Raw genomic sequence first — 21,671 nt, forward strand, 5'->3', positions numbered from 1 at the left:
ATTTAATCATTCATCATTTTAGATTACTTTGCTTGTTTCCAGTTTCTTGGCTATTACAAATAAAGCTGTATGAGCAATTGTGTACAGGTTTTTGCATTGACAAAAATGTTCTTTTATCTAGAATAAATGCCCAGGACCTGACAAGAACAACTCAGAGGAGAAAAACAACTCTATTGCTCTGGGCCCAGTGAAGGAAATCTGCTCAGTTCATGCTGAGGTTAAGAGAGAAAAAGAGACAGACAGACACAAACCCAGAGGGATTTGAGTTTATTTAGAGAACACTTTGGGTAATGTGGAGACTTGTTTACAGAAAAAACATAGGAGGCTGGTACAACCATCTTCAACTGTTTTGTGCTACTGTAACAGAAGACCAGAGACTGGGTAATTCAAAGAGAAAATAAATTTCTCACAGTTCTAGAGGCTGGGAAGGCCAAATCAAAGTGCTGGCTTTGGGGAGAGCCCACTTGTGTCAGGATATGGCAGAGGGCATCACATGGCAAGACAGTATATACAAGAGAGGGAAGAATGCCTTTCTTGCAATGACAGTGTCTATTCATGTAGGTTCTGCCCTCATGACCTAATCACCTCTTAAAAGTCACGCCTCTCAACATTGTTGCATTGAAGATTAAGTTTCCAACACATAATCTTCGGGGGAACACAGTCAAATCATGATAGTTGGAAATTATGTCAGGTAATTTGTCAGGTCCTGTACTAGAATGGCAGAATGGACAAGGTGAGAAAGTGACTGCATTTGAGATATAATTGGTAGAACTGAAAAAACTTGATTCTGGATGCAGCATATGAGGGAGTTGGAAAAGAATGGCATCTACATTTCTGGCATGCACAACTGCGTATTATTTCTAGAAATGAGGCATATGAGACAAAATCTGGGGAAAGCAGTATGTTCATGCTGGACATGCTAATTTGAGATGCCAAATCACACCCATGAATAGAGGCCAACTAGCTGTATATCTGAAACTTGGAAGAGAGATTTAGGCTGGAACTATAGAAAAAGGAATCCTCAGAATACAGATGAAGCCGTGAGAATGCATGGAACCACCCATTGCAGGCTCAGGAAAGAAAAGGATCTGGAGATAGCCAGAGAAGAAACCCCCAAAGAGACTAAGGAATGGTCAGAGAAATAGAAATCAGGTGTGATGTCAAGAGAAGTTCAAGAGAACGTTATTTTTAAAGAAATAAATGGTCAATTTTAAATGTTAGGTTAAAAGAATCAAAACATACACCTTGGGCTGGGGCCATAGCTCAGGGGTAGAGTGCTTGCCTAGCACGCAGGAGACCTGGAGTTGATCCCTACCACCTTGTACAAAAAAAAAAAAGACAAAACAGATATAACTTATAGCATTTAACTGACCTGGAGAATTTAATTTTAACTCAAGTAGTTAAGTTGTTCTGACTTTGCTGGACCTAGTCCTGTTTCATATGAATAACCAGGAAGCGTGCTGTTGAGTCAGCAAGCACTGCCTCCCTATTAATGTAAAGTCTGATCACGAATAACAATGACTGATGCTGTTTGAGGCTTTTTGCACTTTGCACTCCTGTAGTTTGGTAAGAATTAAAAACTCTCAGGTTGGGGAAAGAACTATAATGTGTGTGTGTGTGTGTGTGTTTTAAACCACTGAGCCACATCCCCAGTCCTTTTTGAAGTAGGGACTAACTTGCGCAGGTTGGCTTTAAACCTGCAATCCTACCTCAGCTTTTTGAGTTGCTGGGATTATAGGCATGCACCACAGTGCCCACCAGCCTATACCATATTTTTCCTCCTGTTTTTCTTTCTTTCTTTGTGTGTGTGTGTGTGTGTGTGTGTGTGTGTGTGTGAGAGAGAGAGAGAGAGAGAGAGAGAGAGACAGAGGTAGGTAGGTAGGTAGATAGATAGATAGTTATATGCTGGGGACTGCACCCAGGGATTCATGAATGCTAGGTAACCACTCTACCCCCCCGCCCTTTTTCTTCCCTTTTCAATTCAGTCAAGTACTTAGACCACAATACTCCAATGTTTCCTTTCAGGTGACTGATAAGTCATCTATGCTTATTATTTGAACCTCTGGCTCTATTACTTTTTCTGTTCTTTACATGGGTTTATCAATAAGGTAATGTAACTTTAAACAGTTTCATCACTAACAGTCCAATATATTCTAAACCAACTATCAGAACTTTCTGCAATGATGAGAATATTCTGTATCTGACTCCCCTGTCCAATATGGCAGCCACCAGCTACATGTGGCTACTAAACTCTTCCAATGTGGGTAGTGTGACTGATTGAGTCAATTTAATTCTTAACTAAATTTTAATGGCATACTTTTGCATTTGATAGTGAAAAGTGTTTATTGTTAAGTTAATCCTGTTGAATGTCTTAGAGATAGAACAGTACACACTAAATATTTGGTTTAAAAAAAGCTAGTAACTCACTACTGTTTTGCATTTAATTTTGCCTATCTTGCTAAATTTCAATCCAAATCTATAAGAAAAAAATTTAAAAAGGAAAAGGAAAAGAAAAAGGTACATTCATATCTTTTTAATAATTCAACATGAACATATTCTCTTAAAGATCTCTTCTTTACTGATAGACAAACAAAAATAATTATTTAATGAATAAATACTTTTTTCCGGCCATAGCAGTAAAAAAAAACAACCAAACAACAACAAAAAAAACTGGTAGAAGCAAGAGCTGACAAATACAAAAGCTTATATACAATAATTCATATGCTACTTCAGCTGATACTACCACTTTATTGAAAATATTCCTATTTAGGAACACTATACAAACAGTTAATTGGTAAGAAAATAAAAAGCAGATTCCTTACGTTTAATTAGCTTGCAATTACCAGTTTCTCAAATGAGAATATAAACTACTTGTGATAGAAGAAATAATTATCCTGTCTATGGATGACATAAGCAACTTGACTAGAAAAGAACAGGAATCAGATATAATTCCAATTTGGCCAGTTCATTTTTATAAGTGAAATGAAATAGTCAATTTTCCTCATTAATATACTCAGTTTATCTTTACTTCCAAGATTCATAAAAATTTATTCAAATAATCCAACGAAGTCTAGCATTATGTTTTTTAATGTGTAAAGGATAATGAATCTCTTATGCTGTGATAAAGAAAAAACTAGTACCTCATGAAAAAAGATGTAATTAAAGCCAAATATAAAATTAAAAAATGTAGCTTCTTGATATAGCTAAATCACTGTATTAGAAACATGTACATTACAGTTCTAAGAGTGGAGCAGGAGGCATTTAAAAGGTTCCTTATGTTAACCAAATGGACAAATTCTCAAAGGATGAAAGCAACTTATGAGCCTGTCAACATATTGCTGGGAAAAACTAATAAATTTAAAACATAAAAGTAGTGGGCAAAAATGTCTGACTAGAAAGAGAAAAAAAAAAAATCCCAGGTTTAATTAAGTTTTTTGTCCACTTTAAATAAGAGCTTATTTATTAACTTTTTTTCAAATGGGCATTTTTTATTTGCACAGATACATAAAAGTGATTCCCATTTTAAAAAACATACTAAAAACATACATTAACCACAAAAGTACTTACTTTGAAAGGAAAACGAGCATGGCTATTTTCAAAATAACAACAAATACAAGAAGCCAACTTACGTAAATCATGACAAGTGTACATCTCGTTTTTGACAAAAATAAGTTCCATTTTTACATTAATGCTTTATTATCAGCTTTTATATTAGATCCTCCAACCTTATGTACATTTACTATGAAATTTCTATCAGTATGTATAACTCAAAGGCACTCAATTCAGAGATTACAAAGTCCTGAGCTTAAGTATGAAACAGGATTCTCAACTAAAATTTGAACATAAATAATTCTCAAGATCAGAGAACATGAAAATGTTTAAAACTGTAATATTTGATACATAAATAATTCATAACCTAATAATAAAAGTATACAGAATGTCAAAGATAAGACCATGTAAGGCAAAGGAATATTCTCAGAATCAAACTGATTTTTCCCTCATTCAAGTTCATTTGAAGGTCTAAAGCTGACTTTTGTTACTGTTGAAATCCCAGGAAAACTAATTGAGAAAAAAAAAAAAAGCATGAAAATACTTAAGTTTTTAAAAAAGTTCCTCAGCTTAGTCTCCCCCAAACCATGAAAAACATATTTAATGATTAAAAACAACTGTAGACTGTAGATTGGAATGATATTAAACTAAATGGGGGAATTAAAATGAGTAGTTGAAAAAAATCAAAGGACAGCTTTAAAGGCACGAATTGAAATAGCATTTGTAATTGGCTGTTCAAATTATTCCTTTAGCATTCTTTTAGCAAAATAAAAATAAATTTACAGATGGATGAGGTTCACTTAACATTAGGCAGGATCAAATTTTAATAAAAATTAAACCTATATTTTGTTGCAAAGAAATGTAAAATTTACATACAGCAATTTTCTACTAATGCTAAATTAAAAGCATGGGTTGACATCTTTATTATGCATGGTTTGGGCTGTTTTCTTGGCTTTAAAATGCTTTTTCATATATGCATAGAAATGTGACAAATGTAAGAACTATCTTCTGAATTATCTGTACAGTTCATAAGGCCTTTGTTAATATTAGTCACCTTAGATATGAATATCAGTAAGGCCATTAAATTAAAGCTGGCCTAAAAAGTTTTCAAAGTGCTACTGTTTCCAACTGATGAGGATCTTCAGTTGTCTGGATTTTCTGGGTGACGATTGTTTTCAGTTCTTTTTTCTGGTGATATATACAAGAAGTTACAGCATATATATAAAGGGAAGATCAGAAGCCTGCTGTCCAAGTTCATCACCACTTGTTCCTATAAGACAGATTTGTATGTTTAATGACAACTGAATAGCAATATTTAAAAAGCCAAATTAACCAAAAAAACCAAGCTACTGAATTGAGTGAACCAAAAGAGGTAACATGGAATTAAGAGTTTGTGCCTGGAGACCAAGAGCCACAGCTCAAATCTCAAAAACTCTTGCCCACTAAATGTGTGACCCTGTCAACTGCAGCTTCCTTGATATAAAATGGGGACAAGAAGAATAACCATTTTACAGGATTATACTGGGGATCAAATGAGACAATGTACAGAAGGTTTTGTAAAGCAGCTATATATTAAATAATAGTGGTAGTTATTTTCATTATTGTAAAAATTTCTGTCAAGTTCATATATACTTTATGGAAGAATTGGTGAACTGGTAAAGTGAACCTCTTACTTGGCTTCAGGTGGGGAAGTCATAATTATCATCATCAAGCAGGGTTTCTGCTCCCATTTAAAAGTTCCCACTGTCCCAATGACAAACATGTTACTTGTCTCCTGGCACATAAAACATTATCATGTAAAAGCAATTTCAGGTTCAATTATAACAATAAACATGGGAATGCTATGAACTCTCTCCAAAGACTGAAGTTGATGCTATACCCAAGAATGTCAAATATAACCATTATTGATGGTTATATAAAAAGATCTCTTTTGGGAATCTAACATATGCTTTAGCAGCAACATTTAGCAAACAAAACAAATCCTGAGTAAAAGAAGCAACACTGAGGGGCTGGGGTTGTGACTCAGTGGAACATTGCCTAGCATGTGTGAGGCACTAGGTTTGATCCTCATGGTATTATGTAAAAATAAATAAATAAATGTATTGTGTCCATCTGGAAATTAAAAAAAAAAAAAGCAGCAGCAGCAATAGTGAAATGAGAATTCCTACTTTTTAAATATTTGAAATACATTCCATACAATAGTGTGCACTAGTTTCACTATTTAATCTAGAGTTTTACATTTTTTACTGAAGCAATGAAAATGAACTAAAAATAGAATATTGATTGACTCTAGTAGGCTTAACTGAACACAGCTTCTGTGTTGTTGGAGTAGCAAGATAATTGGATAAAGATAGTTGGATAAAGATAGGGAATACAAAGTACTCCAAGTATGCGCTCGCGCGCGCGCATGCACACACACACGCACACACACACAATCTCTGTACCCTTCAAAGCGGGAGAGTAGTATTAAAAAAAGAAAACTATTTTAAAAATAACAGTATTAGTATTAAAAAAAGACAATATTGAGATCCCGCCCCTTGCTGATTGTGCTAACAGTGTCACCAGAGAGGAATGATGTCAAAGCATAGTTGATCTTTAGATGCTTAAGTCACTTGGTTCTAGTCAAAATTTGTATCAGTAACTTGGGTGAAGGACAAATGCTTTGATGGTATGACAATAATAACCACGATTCTGTACCATGACAAAGCAACAGCTCTAAGATCAGCAGTCTGGGTTTTGAGTATCTGTAGGGCTGGGGTTGGGTGGGGCAGGCAAAAAGGGATAATTCTGGGAGAAGAAGGAAGCGAATATGGACATCACTTGGAGCCTCTAAGGGCACACCCATTTCTGAATATTAAATTATAGTCATCCCCATTCTCTATCCTCAAGATGAATCTTGTTCTAGCTTTATCAAATCTTTAACTCCACCTACAGGTTCAGTGTAGACCTACATCTGCACTGAAGCACATTTAAAGTTATATGTCATTTTCCTTGTTCCATTGTGGAAATGGAAGCCGGGGAGCCCATTGATTTACAGCAGCAGACATCTTCCTAGGTTCCCAATTCTATGTTCATATGATTATTTCTTCATCTACATGTATAAATTTGTCTGCTTCTCAGAGCCTCATGCTACCTATTCTACACCATCTCTCTATTGCTTCCCCCATATCCTGTCTTATCTTTTTATAAATTCTAGGATCCATAAATCCAACTTGCTACTGTAAGGTTTTCACAGAGTTATAGAGCAAGTCAAATTGAAACAATTGACTACTGGCTGTTATCTATTTCTTCCTTTCTGGGTAATCTATGCTTTCACTCTTATAGCTTGGCTTTGACTCCCCATCTTAGCTCTCAAATATCTCATTCAGTTAGTTTTTTTGGCCCACTAGATACCAGTGGTTCCTATCTGGGTATCCATCTTGTTGTATTCTCTTAATTCCTATGGGTTATCTCTTCCAGTCATTATTTCTAGCCCAGGCATTATTTGTAAACTCCAGGCCCATTTACCTACCAATCTATCAAATTTTCACATTGTTGCTCTCAAATGTGCCCTAAATTGAATTCACCACCTCTCTCTTTACCATCACCAACACTTTAAGTAATATTTAATCTTCCTTCCTATAATTCAAATTTTAGAGAAAAACCACTACTATAAATAGAGTTGCCCAAGTCAGAAAATCAGGAGACATCTTTCACTACTTTTTCTCATCCACACACAGTTAAACACTGAATTCTGTCAAATGTACTTTATTTCTAGAACTCATCCACATTTCTTCATCTCCACTCTTAAATTAAGGTTCTCATCATTTTTTATCTGGATCATAGCAACATAATCATTTTCTGTCATCATCATGTCTCTGATCATTCTTAAACATTGCTGACAGAACCTTCTATAATGCAAATTAACATTCTTGTGAAACAGTTATAAAATAATTTTACAAAAACCACTAGCTTTCCCATGTTATCAAAAATTATTAGAAGAGATTCATGTTGATAGCATATATAAAATATTTATTAGCATTATAGTTTCTGGAAGTATACAGGAACCATGTGAAAACTAAATTCTAGAGAGAGATATAAGGAAGATCTTAGTTTATGTGAGAATATCATATGCCAGAGGGATAATATCAGTTTCCCACAAACTATTCTATATATACAGAAAACAAAATCCCAACATGAAATTTGACAAAATGATTCTACCTCTGATTCAGGAGAATAATAATATACAAAGAATTCAGGGATTGTTTTTGTTTTGTTTTGCAATACTAAGGATTGAACCCAGGGTGTTTTATAAAATGGAGACAAGAAGAGTACTACATTCCTGGTCTTGCTAAGTTGTTGAATCCTGCCTTGAACTTGTGATCCTCCTGCCCCAGCCTCTTAAGTTACTGGGATGACAAGCATGTGCCACTACGCCCAGCCTTCCAGGGATTATTGGGGAAAAAAAAAAAAAAAAGAATGAAAGTGTTTTTTTATTAGGTATTAAAATGTGCTTTAAATTTAACCTAATTAAAACAATGCAATATTGTTTTTATAATAAAGAAATCAATAAAACGCTTCTAAAATAAAAGTAAGTTTATAGGGATATATATGCTATGGCTTGATTGATACACCTCGTACATTTCAGAGATATCATCAAACACTCTAATGTAAATCAGAAAAGGAGTAGGAAAAAAATACAGATGTCCATGTATGCCTAAGAAGAATGAGGAGGCCTAAGGATCACACTAAAAGAAGTCATTAAAGGAAAAGATTAATAAATCATCTTAAAGACTGAAAAGACAAATGACAAAAATGAAAAAGTCAACCTATCACAAATGGTATTCTTCACCTATATGAGCTGTTAAAAATTAGCATGAAAAATGGACACCTTAATAAAAGATTAAAAAAACAATATAAACTGTCAACTTACACAAGATGGTAGTCAAATAAACATACAAAACACAACTATACCAGTAACAAGCAAAGAAATAAAAATCAAACCTAATATAATTTGTTTTCACTTAATTTATTAGGGAAAAGATTAAAAAATTATAATACACTATACTGGGTATACTCTGTTGCTAAAAGTGTTATGTGGACAATATTTTTGGAGTGCAATTTTGGCCATTAGAAAATGTATATATGCACCATTTGATATGAATTCCACTTCTTGAAATTTATCTTTAAAATTTCAGAAATGTACAAAGATAGAGGTATATTTCTTTCTTTTGTCTTGAGTACTAGGGATTGAACCCAGTGCTTTACCACTGAGCTACATCCCTAACTTTTTATTTTTTATTTTGAAAAAGGGTCCTGCTAAGTTGTTTAGGTCCTTGCTAAATTGCTGAGGCTGGCCTTGAACTTGCAATCCTCCTGTCTCAAGTCTTCCAAGTCACTGGGATTAAAGGTATGCATCACTGTGCTTGGCAAAGATACGTGTATCTCTTAATAAGAAAAAAGAGAACAACTTTATCCAATAAGGAGAAATTACTTAAACTAAGGAACAGCCAAAACATCTAATATGTAGTTAATAAAAATAATGTTATAGTTATACATTTATCGGTAAGAAAAGCTATGTATAACAAATTAAAAAGAAAAAAAGTTATCAATTACTATCTCATTATCTGATGCACACAGGTTCTCCCAGCCTTGGGTTCCAAAAGAGGACTCATTCTTTCTACTAGGCCGAGGTTAGGTGAGCCCATTTTGTCTCTTCCCAAGACCTAACCACTAAGTCATCATGAAATTCCCCTGATACTGAATGTAGGCTATGTAGAAGACAGAAGACAACACATATTATTCACTGCGGATGTCAAGGCTGCAAGAACCAGATCAAACAAAGAAGCTCTGTGACACTGACCTGGCCAAGGTCAATACCCTGGCTCAGACCTGATGGTGAGAAGAAGGCATGTTTGACTGGCTCCTGACTGTGATGTCTGAGATATTGCTAACAAAATTGGAGTAATCTAAATAAAGTCCCAGCCAGTTCATTTTAAATATATATATATATATATATATATATATATATATATATATATATATATATATATTTTTTTTTTTTTTTTTCCCACCATCAAAGCAGATTAGCTGGGTATGTGGCACATGCCTTTAATCTCAGCCACTCAAGAGGCTGAGGCAGGAGGTTCAAGAGTTCAAAGCCAGCCTCAGCAAAAGTGAGGTGATAATAAGCAACTCAGTGAGACCCTGTCTCTAAATAAAATATCAAAAAGGGCTGGGGATGTGGCTCAGTGGTTTAGTGCCCCTGGATTCCCACCCCAGTACCAAATAAATAAATAAAATAAAAATTTTTAAAAAGCAGGTTATAAAATAGCGAATAGATCCTATTTTGAAATAACAATGTCAGCCATGATGTACATATGACTTTAATTTCTGCTATTTATGCTTTCTATTTTTCCTACAACAAACATCCATGACCTATTAAAACATACATATGGAGCTGGGGTTGTGGCTTAGTGGTAGAGCTCTTACTAGAATATGTGAGGCACTCGGTTCAATTCTCAGCACCACATATAAATAAATAAAGTTATATCAATAAGTAAAAGAAATACTTTAAAAACCCACATATATACAACTCCCTAATTAAAATCCTTCCCAACTCCATCTATAGTCCATCATTTGTTGGCTCTCTTTGTATTGAACTCTTCCAACCCTCTCTGAGTTCTATGAATGAATCATGTGTACCCTTCCTCTATCTCACTCATTTGAGGCTTGGTTCAGGTATCCATTCACTTTTCAACTTTTCCAGAAAAAGATTTTTTTTCCTGAGCTGTCTTCCATTCTCTCCCTTTAATAACCATACCTACCCTCAACCTCATACTACCCTCAGTATGGGCTAAAGATTTCTCCCTCAATGTTACATGCTACTTTGAGCTTATCCTATGATCCATCCCATTTATACCTGTCTACATTAGCACAGGCTCTTCCTGTTTATTTCCTTCACTATTGCGTAGAACCTAGAACAAGGTAGGGACACAATGTCTGCTGAATGAACAAATATCTTGGTCTGGTATTTTTACTTTTCTGATTGCTTTAAGTCATCACTATTTATCTATCTATGTATCTATTTAAATAATTTTTTATTTATGACTTAAGTTCCAGGTAAAGGGCAGTCATTGTCCTTTCAGTTTCAGAGGTTTTGGAAGGACCAATAGAGAATTTCAATGGAGAAAGATTTTAATTTTCTCATTATGTATCTGCCTTGAAATGGTCATTTTCATATACTACCTACCTCATCTCTGTCACTAAAGTTTCAACAATGGTTGAAGAACCTTCTATACAAATGCCATTTTGAAATTCTCATCCACGGCATGTGAGGTTACTTCTAAGGTTCCTCGCAATGCTAAGAGGATTCCATGATGGTCTTTTTGGTCTAAGGAAAACTGCTATTTTCTCAGAATTTATGTGAACTATCCAGGCTGTAAATCCTTTCATTATACCCTTTGAAATGTTAATTAGGTTTTTGTTGTTTTTGTACGGGGGATTGAACCTAGGGGTGTTCTACTAGTGAGCTACCTCCTCAGCCCTCCTTTTTTAAAAAAATATTTTTATTTTTTAGTTGTAGTTGGACACAATACCTTTATTTTATTTATTTATTTTCATGTGGTGCTGAGGATTGAACCCAGGGCCTCAAACGTGCTAGGCAAGCACTCTACCTCTGAGCCACAACTCCAGCCCCAGCCTGTTTTATTTTTTATTTTGAGGCAGGGTCTTGAACCCAGCACTTCGCACATGCTAGGCGAGCACTCTACCACTGAGCCACAACCCCAGCCCCCTGGTTAGTTTTTAATAGAAATAAATTTTCTCAATATTTTAACACTCTAATTTTACTATCTGAAAATAGTTTACCTTGTTATAATATTTTGAAACATCTGTGTATACGTGATGTATGAAAAAAACAAATGAACTTAGAATTAATTTGGAGAATGTTACAGATAATCTGTTATAAAATTAATGTGCTAGAGAAAAATGTTCTTTTAATGTTCAGGAGCTATGGAGACACACTAGATTATTTTTAAGATGTCTACCATTAATGTACAAATAAATACACTTAGAATACAGTGTATCAAGTTCATAACTTTTTGAAGATATTCAAGATAAACAATCATTTCCTTATTATCAGCTTCCCCTGCCTCTCAAGTCAAATTGTGTTTTGTACTTTCATTTTTGTTGGCCCAGTTATGCTTCTATAGATACAATATCCCTTATTTGAAAGGCCTGAGACCAGGAAATGTTGCAGATATTAGAAAATCTGCAATATACATAATGAATTATCTTGGGGATGGGACCTAAGTCTAAACACAAATTTAATGTTTCATATGTAACATACACACATAGACTCAAGGTACGTTTATAAAATATATATTTTTTTTAAAGAGAGAGAGAGAGAGAGAAGAGAGAGAGAGAGAGAGAGAGAGAGAGAATTTATTAATATTTAATTTTTAGTTCTCGGCGGACACAACATCTTTGTTTGTATGTGGTGCTGAGGATTGAACCCGGGGCCACACGTATGCCAGGTGAGTGCGCTACCGCTTGAGCCACATCCCCAGCCCATTATAAAATATTTTTAATGATTTTGTGAATACAATTATTTTGCTGTCAGACATGGGTGGCACTCAACAAATTTCAGATTTCAGAAAACCTTTGTGGATTAAAGGTTTCTGGATTAAGGATACTCAATCTGTAGTGGGATCAGCTAAGTGCAGAAGTGAATGCAGCACTTTCATCTTTACTTAAAAAAAAAAAAAACAACTTTCAAACCAATCTTTAAATCAAATATTGCTTTAATGTCAATTCTATTCTCAAAAGAGGATTCAAAACATGAATATTACAATGACAACAGAAAAGTAATCAAACATACCTGATCCTTTTCAAGTGTAAGTATTTGATAGCCAGTTGTTCTACTGCATATTAATTTTCCACTACTGTCAAAAGAAGCCAAACGTAACCTGCAATTAAAAAAAATAAAAATAAACAGGAGATATTTTAAACAGATTAATTTAAGGAAACCTCCCTCACTTTTTTCTCTTCCATATTCTGTTTTTTATTTTATAAGAGACTTCAAAGTCTTTTCAGACTATAAACTGATTCCATTTGGGTTTATAAACCTATGCTGTATACATATGTGAAATATAATTTGAAAATGACTTTTCAAAAATCTTTTTTTGGGGAGGGAGAGGTCAGAGGATATAAATGACTTTTTATTATGGTAAAATACACATGATTTAAATTGTTCATTTAAATCATTTTTATGCAGTCCTGTGGCATTAAATACACTGATAATGCTCTGCAACTATCACTATGACCCATCTCTGAAACATTTTCTTCTTCTCCAGCTGAAACTCTGTACCCATTAAACACTCACTATTTCCCCTTCCCAGCCCTGGCAACCATATTTAATCTGTATGAATTTTCTTTTTTGTCAACATATTTTATGTGCACCCCCTCATATTTTTTCTTGGTGTACTAGAATGATGGGACTCACTGTTATACATTCATACATGCACATCATATAATAATATAATTGGTCAATATTATTTCTTAGAATTTCCTCTTTCCTTCTCCTCCTCCCTGGTCCCTTTCTACTGGTTACCCTTCTATTTTCATGAGATTCCCCTTCTGTCTCTATGAATTTGTCCACTTAAAGAACCTCCTATGAGTGGTCATACAATATTTGTCCTTTAGTGACATGCTTATTTCACTTATTATTATGTCTCTGAGGTTTGTTCAAGTTTAGCATGTGTTAGAATTTCCTTCCTTTTAAATACTGAATAATGTTTATTATATGTATGTTACCACGTTTTAGCCATAATCTGTCAATGAACACATGGCTACTATGAATAATGCTGCTATGAACATGAGTATACAAGTATCTGTTCAAGGCTCTAATTTCAATTCTTTTGGGTATACAGGCAAAAAAGGAACTGCTGGATCATATAGTAATTCTATGTTTAAATTCTTTGAAAGCATCATAACATTTTCTTTCCTTTTTTATAGGGGGGTGAGGGAGGAGAGCATGGGATTAAACCCAGAGCTTTGCACATGCTAGGCAAGCACTCCACAACTGGGCAACATCCATAGTACACAGGATTCCAATTATTCTATATTGTTGTCAACACTTATTTTGTTTTGAATAATAGCCCTCCTTAGGGTGAAGTAATATCTCATTGTGGTTTTGATTTGCATTTCCCTTAGCATTTTTTCATGAGCTCTTTAGCCGCTTGTATATCACGTTGGAGAAATTTTATACAAGTCCCCCCTTTTTTTTACAATATTTTTTTTCATCAGTGGACCTTTATTTATTTATATGGATTGCTGAGAATTGAATCTAGTGTCTCACACATGCTAGGCAAATGCTCAACTACTGTGCTATGATCCCTGCCTACAAGTCCTGGGGATTGAACTCAGGGCCTGATACATGCTAGGCAAGCCCTCTACCACTGCCTTTGCTCTTTTTTTTTTTTTTTTTGGTACCAGGGGATTGAACTCAGGGACACTGAACCACTGAGTAACATCCCCGGCCCTTTTTATATTTTATTTAGAGATAGGGGCTCACTGAGTTACTTAGGCCTCGCTAAGTTGCAGCAGCTGGCTTTGAACTCGTGATCCTCCTACTTCAGCCTCCCGAGCTGCTGGGATTACAGGTGTGTGCCCAGTTCCTTTCCTCATTTTTTAATTTTTTTTTTTAAATCATGTACATATAGAAGCTGTTCTATATGCATTCTGATTAACTCCTATCAGACATATAGTTTACAAATATCTTCTCCCATTCCAATGCTGATAGTGTGCTTTGATGTACAAAAGTCCTCAGTTTTGATGAGGTGTAATTTATCTATTTTTCTTTTGTTGCCCATCCTTTGGATGACCTATCAAAGAAACCACTGCCTAATCAAATGTTGTAAAGATTTTACCCTGTTTTTTTCTTCTGAGGACAGGTCCTTGTGATAGCCGGTGCTCTACCACTGAGCTACTTCTCTAGCCCCAGTTTTAACTCTTATTACCAAATAAATGTGATCCACCTTGAGGTGATCTTTATATATAGTATAAGTATGAATATACGATTTAAAAACAATCTGCTCGCTGGGCACATGTGTCCAGCAACTCAGAAGGCTGAGGCAGGAGGAACCCAAGTTCAAGGCCAGTCTTGGCAACTTAGTGAGATGGTCAGCAACTTAGTGAGACGGTCAGCAACTTAGTGATAAGATCTTGTCTCAAAATAAAAAAATAAAATGGTCTGTGGATGTAGCTCAATGGTGAAGTGCCCCTAGGTTTAATCTTTAATTCCAAAATAAATAATTAATATGGAAATAATCTGTTCATTAACTATTTCCCCATTTGTTAGCCTATAGCATACTCTCCAGTAAAAGGCTGCCAGTTCATCTGTCAGGCAAATCTGGATATATATCAAATCTTGTAGAAAGTTAAGGATAATATAAGACATATTGGTAGAAAACCACCTTGCCATATTTCTAGTTTGGATATTTTATTTACTAGCCATAGCAACAAAGCTTCAAACTCAAGTTATCAGTCCTCTATCATTCATATTCCAGCCTATTCATTCTAATATACTAGCTCTTTTGATTTTGATTATTAATAATATATTTCTCAGAAATGGAGTCTTACCAGTTCCTAACACTTTTGCATATTCTGTATCTTACTAAGTTGGTATAAATTATCAAGGTTTTATTTTATTTCTTCTATTTCCTCTGTAGTAAGGAGAGTGGAGTAGGTAAATCTCATCCTACCTAAATGCTATGCTCCTTCGAGGTTGTAAACTGACAGATCCGCTACATGGCTGATTCAGTGTATTGCGTTTGAAAATGATGTACCGATTGGTGTAAGTTACAAGTAGGTCAAAGCCGAAGTTAAAACCTGTCCATCGCCAGCAGTACTAAAGACACAAAAGAGAGATTTATTTCAGTTAATCACATTAGCAAGTAAAAAATAAAAAGTTCAAAGTTACTTTTTTCCCTCCTAACTCCAGGTATTTCCCTCATGGGAAGCACTTTTGTCAGTGCTTTTCTCTTAAGGCTTTCCAGAGAACCATATACCTAGTCAGAAAAGCAACCTTTATGACCATAATTCCTTAAGCTGCTTTCCTACTATGGCCTCTTTATGCTCTCCATACTGCAATTCTATCATAAATAATAAGGTTTTCACTATAATTCTAAGTAATATTGCTTACATACTGGGAGTCCAGATGGAGGCAAAAACCCATTAAAATCCACTTTACTTTAAAATCACTCTAATACCTCAAGTAATTAATCAAACAGACACATGACTGGGTTATTCTCAATACCATCATAGGGTTGTAAGTTTGCTTATTCTACCAGCTAATTGTTAATAAGAGAGGTAAGGTACCACGGGATAGGGAAATAAAGTTAGGGCTTCAAGGGTTTGATGGGCACCCTGAATTAAAACATTAATTCAATATTTAGCCAACACACTCAGTACATATACCAGACACTGCTTTAGGCAGTGGAGACATAGCAGTAAATAAAGTTTCTGCCCTAGTAGAACTTATATTCCACTATGTGAATATGTTTGTGTGGTAGAATGGAAGATGTACAATTCACATGCTCTAGAAGAGAAGAGAAGGTCAGAAGAGTCACAGGGTAGAGGAGGGGGCTTGCAGTTGAGAAGCCTGCCTGCCAATTTATACAAGTACACAGGAAAATCTCTCTGAGGAGGATAGGTGAAGGATCAGATCAGGTAGCTATCTGGGGAAAGAGTGTTATAGGTAGTGAGAACAGCAAGTATAAAGCTCTAAGGGTAAAAATATGCTTGGCGTATGTGAGGATCAGCAAGATAGGCTATATGGATGGGGCAGTGACTGACAGTGTTAGAAACTGGAAATGAATTCATAGAGGAATTTGAGGGCCAGAAAAGATAGGGTCTAATGGTCTATGGTAAGAAAGAGTTTAGATTTCCTCTAATTGTGGTGGGAGGTGAATGGAGGCTATTTAGGGAAGGGAGTGACAAAATCTAACTTACATTTTAAAAAGATCACTTGGTTGAATGTCAAGGAAGCAAGAGTAAAACAGCACTAATGAGGCCACTCCAATAGCCCAGGCAAGAGAGAATGGTGATATGGACTTGAGTGATAGTGGTAGACATGCTAAGAATGTATTTAAGGCATAAATCCTTGAAAATTTCTTATGGAAAACGAGAGTGGTATGAAAGAAAGAGGAATCCAAAATGAACCCAAAGTTTGGAGCCTATGCAATGGCCTAATGGAGGGACCATCTACAGGCTGCAGAATATATGGGAAGGAGGTGGTTTATGGAAGACAGAAGCTCTGCTTGGGATTGTTATATTAGAGATCTACTAGGTATTTGAAGAAGATGCTATTGGAGTAGCTGGATATATGAATTTAGAGGTAGGAGTCATCAGGGTACAGATAGGCTGTGACATCATGAGATTCTATGAGATCAATTATGAGGAGCACAGGTAGGGAGAAGTTCAAGGACTTGAGCCTCTAGTTAAAGCAACATTTGTTGAATAAGAGAAGGATTTAGCAAAGACTAGAAGGAGCAGCCAATGAAGTAGGAAGAAAACCAGCAGAGTATGCTGTCCTAGAAGTCGAGAAAATCTTTCAATAAGGAGTGAGTGAACAAAAATGTCAATATTGACAAGAGTTTTCAGAAGAAAACTGACATTGATTACTTGAACTACTCGATTTGGCAATGTGGGATCACTGCTGATTCTGGCATGACAGTTTCAGTGAAGTTGTGCTACGGAGTAGATTCAAGAAGGCATCAGAAAAGAAGAAATATAGTGAACAAACACAGGCAACTTTTTTCAATGAGTTTTGCCTAAAAGGGAGAGAAGAGAAATGGAGTGGTAGCTAGAGGAGAATGTGGAGTCAAAATATTGTTTAAGATGGGTGGTAATGCAGGATGATGTTATATGCTAAATATGAATAAGCCAACAGAAGAGAAAAACCGGTTATGCAGGAAAAGGCAGTTATTACTGTAGGAACAAAATTTTTGAACAGAGGAGAAGGGATGGGATTCAGTAGAAGAACAGGGGATGCACTAGGACAGAAGCAGACAGTTCAGCCATTCTCTAAAGAAAAAAAGCACAGTGCACAGCTACAAATTGGTGGAACTGTTGGTAAGAGGATGTACAGATTCTCTTCCTATTGCAGTAAGAACAATGTATTGTATATCCTACTGTGGTTAAAAAATTGCTGGAGTCCAGGTACTTGAGGGAGAGAGCTAGAAAGATAAGAGGAAGTGAAGCCTGAAAAGGGATGCTTGAAATAAGAGATTTTGAAGGTGGTAGTTAGTTGATTAAAAAAAACTTAGGATGTCCTCATGTTAGGGTGAAGCACAAGATCACTGGGGGAAGATAAGGGAACAGACATACTGAAAACACCAAGACTGGTAATAACAGTAGTGACAAGTAATGACAGTGAGCCTATGAATGATGGCCACAATAAGGGTCTTAGGTAGTGTAATAGAAGAATTTGCTTCAAAGGAGCTGTAGTCCAATGAAGGACAAAGGAGGAACAAAATCTGAAAGCAGCAACAAAGAAGAACAAGAATAAATAAGACAACTGTTCCTCTTGCACACTCAGAACATTTATCACAATTGTGAATACAAACATAATTAACTTTAAAAATTAAAGTTAAGCTCGATGTGGTGGCACATGCCTATAATTCCAGCTACTCAGGAATGAAGCAGGAGGATCATGGTTTGAGGCTAGCCTGGGCAATTTAGAAAGACCCTGTGTCTCAGAATAAAATGAACAAACAAAACAAAGGGCTGGGGATGTAGCTCAGTGGTAGAGAGCTTGCCTAGCATGATTGAGGCCCTGGGTTTAATCCCTAATATTGAGAAGGAAAAAAAAAAAAAAAATGAGGGTAAATGTGGAAGAAAAGGGATCAAATGGGTATACAAATTAGGCTAAAATTTCTTTTAAAATGAAAATCATGATTAGGCTTTAAAAATCAATTTAATAAATGACAATCCGCTTTTAAAAAATTAAATAGAAAATAAGTTCGTTGGATACAGCAAAGGTAAGTATTATTTTAAATATTTATAAATATGCATACACACATATATCATGGTAAGATAAAAAGGTAATTTTTTGGGGGGGATTCTGAGGATTGAACTCAAGGGCACTTGACACTGAGCCATATCCCCAGCCCTATTTTGTATTTTATTTAGAGACATAGTCTCACTGAATTGCTTAGAATCTCACTTTTGCTGAGACTGGCTGTGAACTCAGGATCCTCTTGCCTCAGCCTCCCAAGCTGCTAGGCTTACAGCTATGTGCCACTGCAAAAAGATAATTCTTAAAATACATTTACACAATAAAATACACAATACATTTATTTCATTCATTTATTTATTTTTATGGGGTGCTGAGAATCAAACCCAGTGCCTTACATGTGCTAGGCAAGCGCTCTACCACTGAGCTATAACCCCAGCCTCAAAAAAGGTGATTCTTAATGTAGTTAGCAATCAAAGGGTTTGAATATCTTTGATTTAGGGTAATTAAAAAACAGAATGACTTTTAAGACTATGTAATGTTCTCACATAACTTCCCTTTTTCTTTTTTAGGGGTGATAGGGCCTTTTTAAATTGCCCAGTCTAGTCTTGATTTGGTGATCCCTCTGCCTCAGCCTTCCAAGTAGCTGGGATTATGGGTAGTTGCCACCATGCCTGGCTCATTTTACTTCCTTATCTTGATTTCTGAATTGCTGAGGGATCCTCTTCTCAAATCTCTTATCTGGATCCCAAATTTAAGTTCAACAGTCTCATGCAAGGCTGTGTAATTTACCACTGAGCATGGTAGCTGAAACTCATTGCCTAGGACAACATACTACTAGAACTATTAAATAAGCTCTCCATAAGCATAGTAGGTATCATGATGGATATACAAAGTGCATTATGGTTATAGAGTTCCCAGACATTTGTTCTATTAGTTTTTATTATGAAGAATTGAAAACATATGAAAGTACAAAAAATAGTCCAATGAACCACACTTTTTCAACTATCTGTATGAGAAAAATTTAAGAATCACAACCCATACTTACTTCACCATCTTTGGCAAGCTTTCTACCACATCTCATGCTATTTCCCTCTAGTTCTTCTTTATTGATTTCTTGAGGCCTAAAAACATTCCATAGAAAATAGGTAACTGGTAATTGAAAAAGAGCTGCAAAAAGTTAAAAAGAACAAGGGCTGGGGATAAAGCTCAGTGACAGTGTACCTTAGGTTCAATCCTCAGTATCACAATAAATAAATAAAATAAAAATTAGAAAATTAAAAATAAATAAAACAAAAAGTCTCACTACTTGATTTAAATATGTACACACACTTTTTTTGCGGGGGGGGGGGCATGTATAGATAAAAATAAGAATGTATTGGGCTGGAGGTGGAGTATAGCTCAGTGGTAGAACATTTGCCTAGCATAATGAGGCCCTGGGTTCAATCCCCAGCACTGCAAAAGAATAAAAAAAATAAAAAATAAAAAGAATTGAGAATTTGTTGATTAAATTTAGTCCATTACCTTGCTAAATAAAATTTTTAAAAAATCAAAATTCTTCAATGTCTCACTTTTGCCCTGACTTCTAGATTTATTTTTATTAGGGCTCAGCCAAATCAGAGAAAAGGGGGAAAAATATGAAAATGCTGTTTACCAGGAAAATATAATGCTTAAAAGTCTAATAGCTAAGTAAAAGAAATTAAAGTCTATTATTTTTATAAGATGTGACCTAATTATTACCTATCACTTGATAGTACTTATTTTATAGATAAGCCAGTTTCATTTAGTATAACTCTACAAAGTCATTGTCATAGAAAAAAAAGCTGTATAATACTATCTATTTTCCTTCAGTTTATTCCTTACTTAAAAAACTTTAGTTAACTGAGAGAAACCTTGTGCTTTTAAGTTGTAATAACAAATGGCATTATTATTATTTTGGTATTCCAAATAAAATACACTATATTCATTAGTTTACACATAAAGTGCCTAGAAACTGGAACGTAATATATAATCATAATAAGTAAATGTAAATAAGACATATTCTTCATGTCCAAGTACTGCACCCTAGTAAATAATTGGACATAATTAATGATCATAATAATGTGGAAAGAGACGCTATGTTAAAACCACAAGGGCACAGATTTATTGCCCAGAGTAGAGGGGGATATCATGACAGAGTAAGTGTTTGTGTTTAGTAGGACTTGTGTTGGAGTGGAGGTGGGAGGCCTATCTGCACAGTGGGAAGGAATACATGCAGAAGGAACAGTAGGCTACATATAAAAAACGGACTGAAGAATAGAATATAAATAGATAAAGAATTTAGTGCAGCTGGAATATAAGATGAACAGGAGGACGGATGAAGCTAAAGGCATCTGAGACAGACTGTTGAAAGTTGCCAGGGGCCAGGCTAATTAAAGTTTCAACTTTTCCTGTAGGTAGTAGAATTCCCAGATGTTAGTTTTATTATTATTCAACTTTTTATTATGAAATATTGCAAACATGATAGTGGACAAAATTACATAATGACCCATCTCAACATCTAGCCTCAATAATCTTGAGCAATGATAATTATTTAACCATTAGTACTGAATGTCCTGGACACATTTAAGCAGGGAAGTAACACAACTATATTTCTGTTTTAGAAAAATAACCCTCTTGGCAATACATAAGAGAGTTTGGACAAAAAGAACCCTGGAGGGAGATGTAACTAGTATAACCTAGTATCCAGGAAATACACTACCTTCCTCACTTTAGCAATGCTGCAGCTGTGGGCAGATGCTGCATACCCACAGAATAGAATATATCATCAGTGGCAATATAATCATATACTTCTTTTTTCAGTACTGGAGATTAAACTCAGAACTTCATGCATGTCAGACAACTGCTCTACCACTGAGTTATACCCCTTTCTCTACGCACATACTTCTGAGGTCAAGAAAATCAGACACTTAGGTAAGACTCTTACTAACCTCAGTAAGGATAAAAGTGAGAAATTTTTTGAAAAATAAAGAACATCCAAAATTTTAAAGCTGAACACACAAAATAATGAGGTGTTATTATTTAGTTTCTATTTTATTTATAATCCCATTTTTCCCAAATCAAAACAAAACAACAACCCCAACAA

The 21,671-nt window shown here is 35.2% G+C and overlaps 1 protein-coding gene across 2 annotated transcripts in view; it reads right to left on the bottom strand.

The window, feature by feature from the left end:
• Nucleotides 1-2,518: 2,518 nt before the first annotated feature.
• Gmcl1 (germ cell-less 1, spermatogenesis associated) overlaps nt 2,519-21,671 on the bottom strand; it is a 47,908-nt gene continuing 28,755 nt past the window's right edge. For both annotated transcript variants that reach the window (XM_046432341.2, XM_046432342.2), the window contains exons 11-14: nt 19,596-19,671; nt 15,294-15,439; nt 12,410-12,497; nt 2,519-4,819 (exon numbers count right to left, since the gene is read on the bottom strand). In XM_046432341.2, coding sequence (XP_046288297.1) covers nt 4,691-4,819; nt 12,410-12,497; nt 15,294-15,439; nt 19,596-19,671 — 439 coding nt within the window. In that variant the 3' untranslated portion in view covers nt 2,519-4,690. The remainder of the gene's footprint in view (nt 4,820-12,409; nt 12,498-15,293; nt 15,440-19,595; nt 19,672-21,671) is intronic.

Source organism: Marmota monax, unplaced genomic scaffold, assembly GCF_021218885.2.
Source record: "Marmota monax isolate L192 unplaced genomic scaffold, Marmota_monax_Labrador192_F-V1.1 WCK01_AAM20220418_F8-fsc00106, whole genome shotgun sequence".
Taxonomy (NCBI): Eukaryota; Metazoa; Chordata; class Mammalia; order Rodentia; family Sciuridae; genus Marmota; species Marmota monax.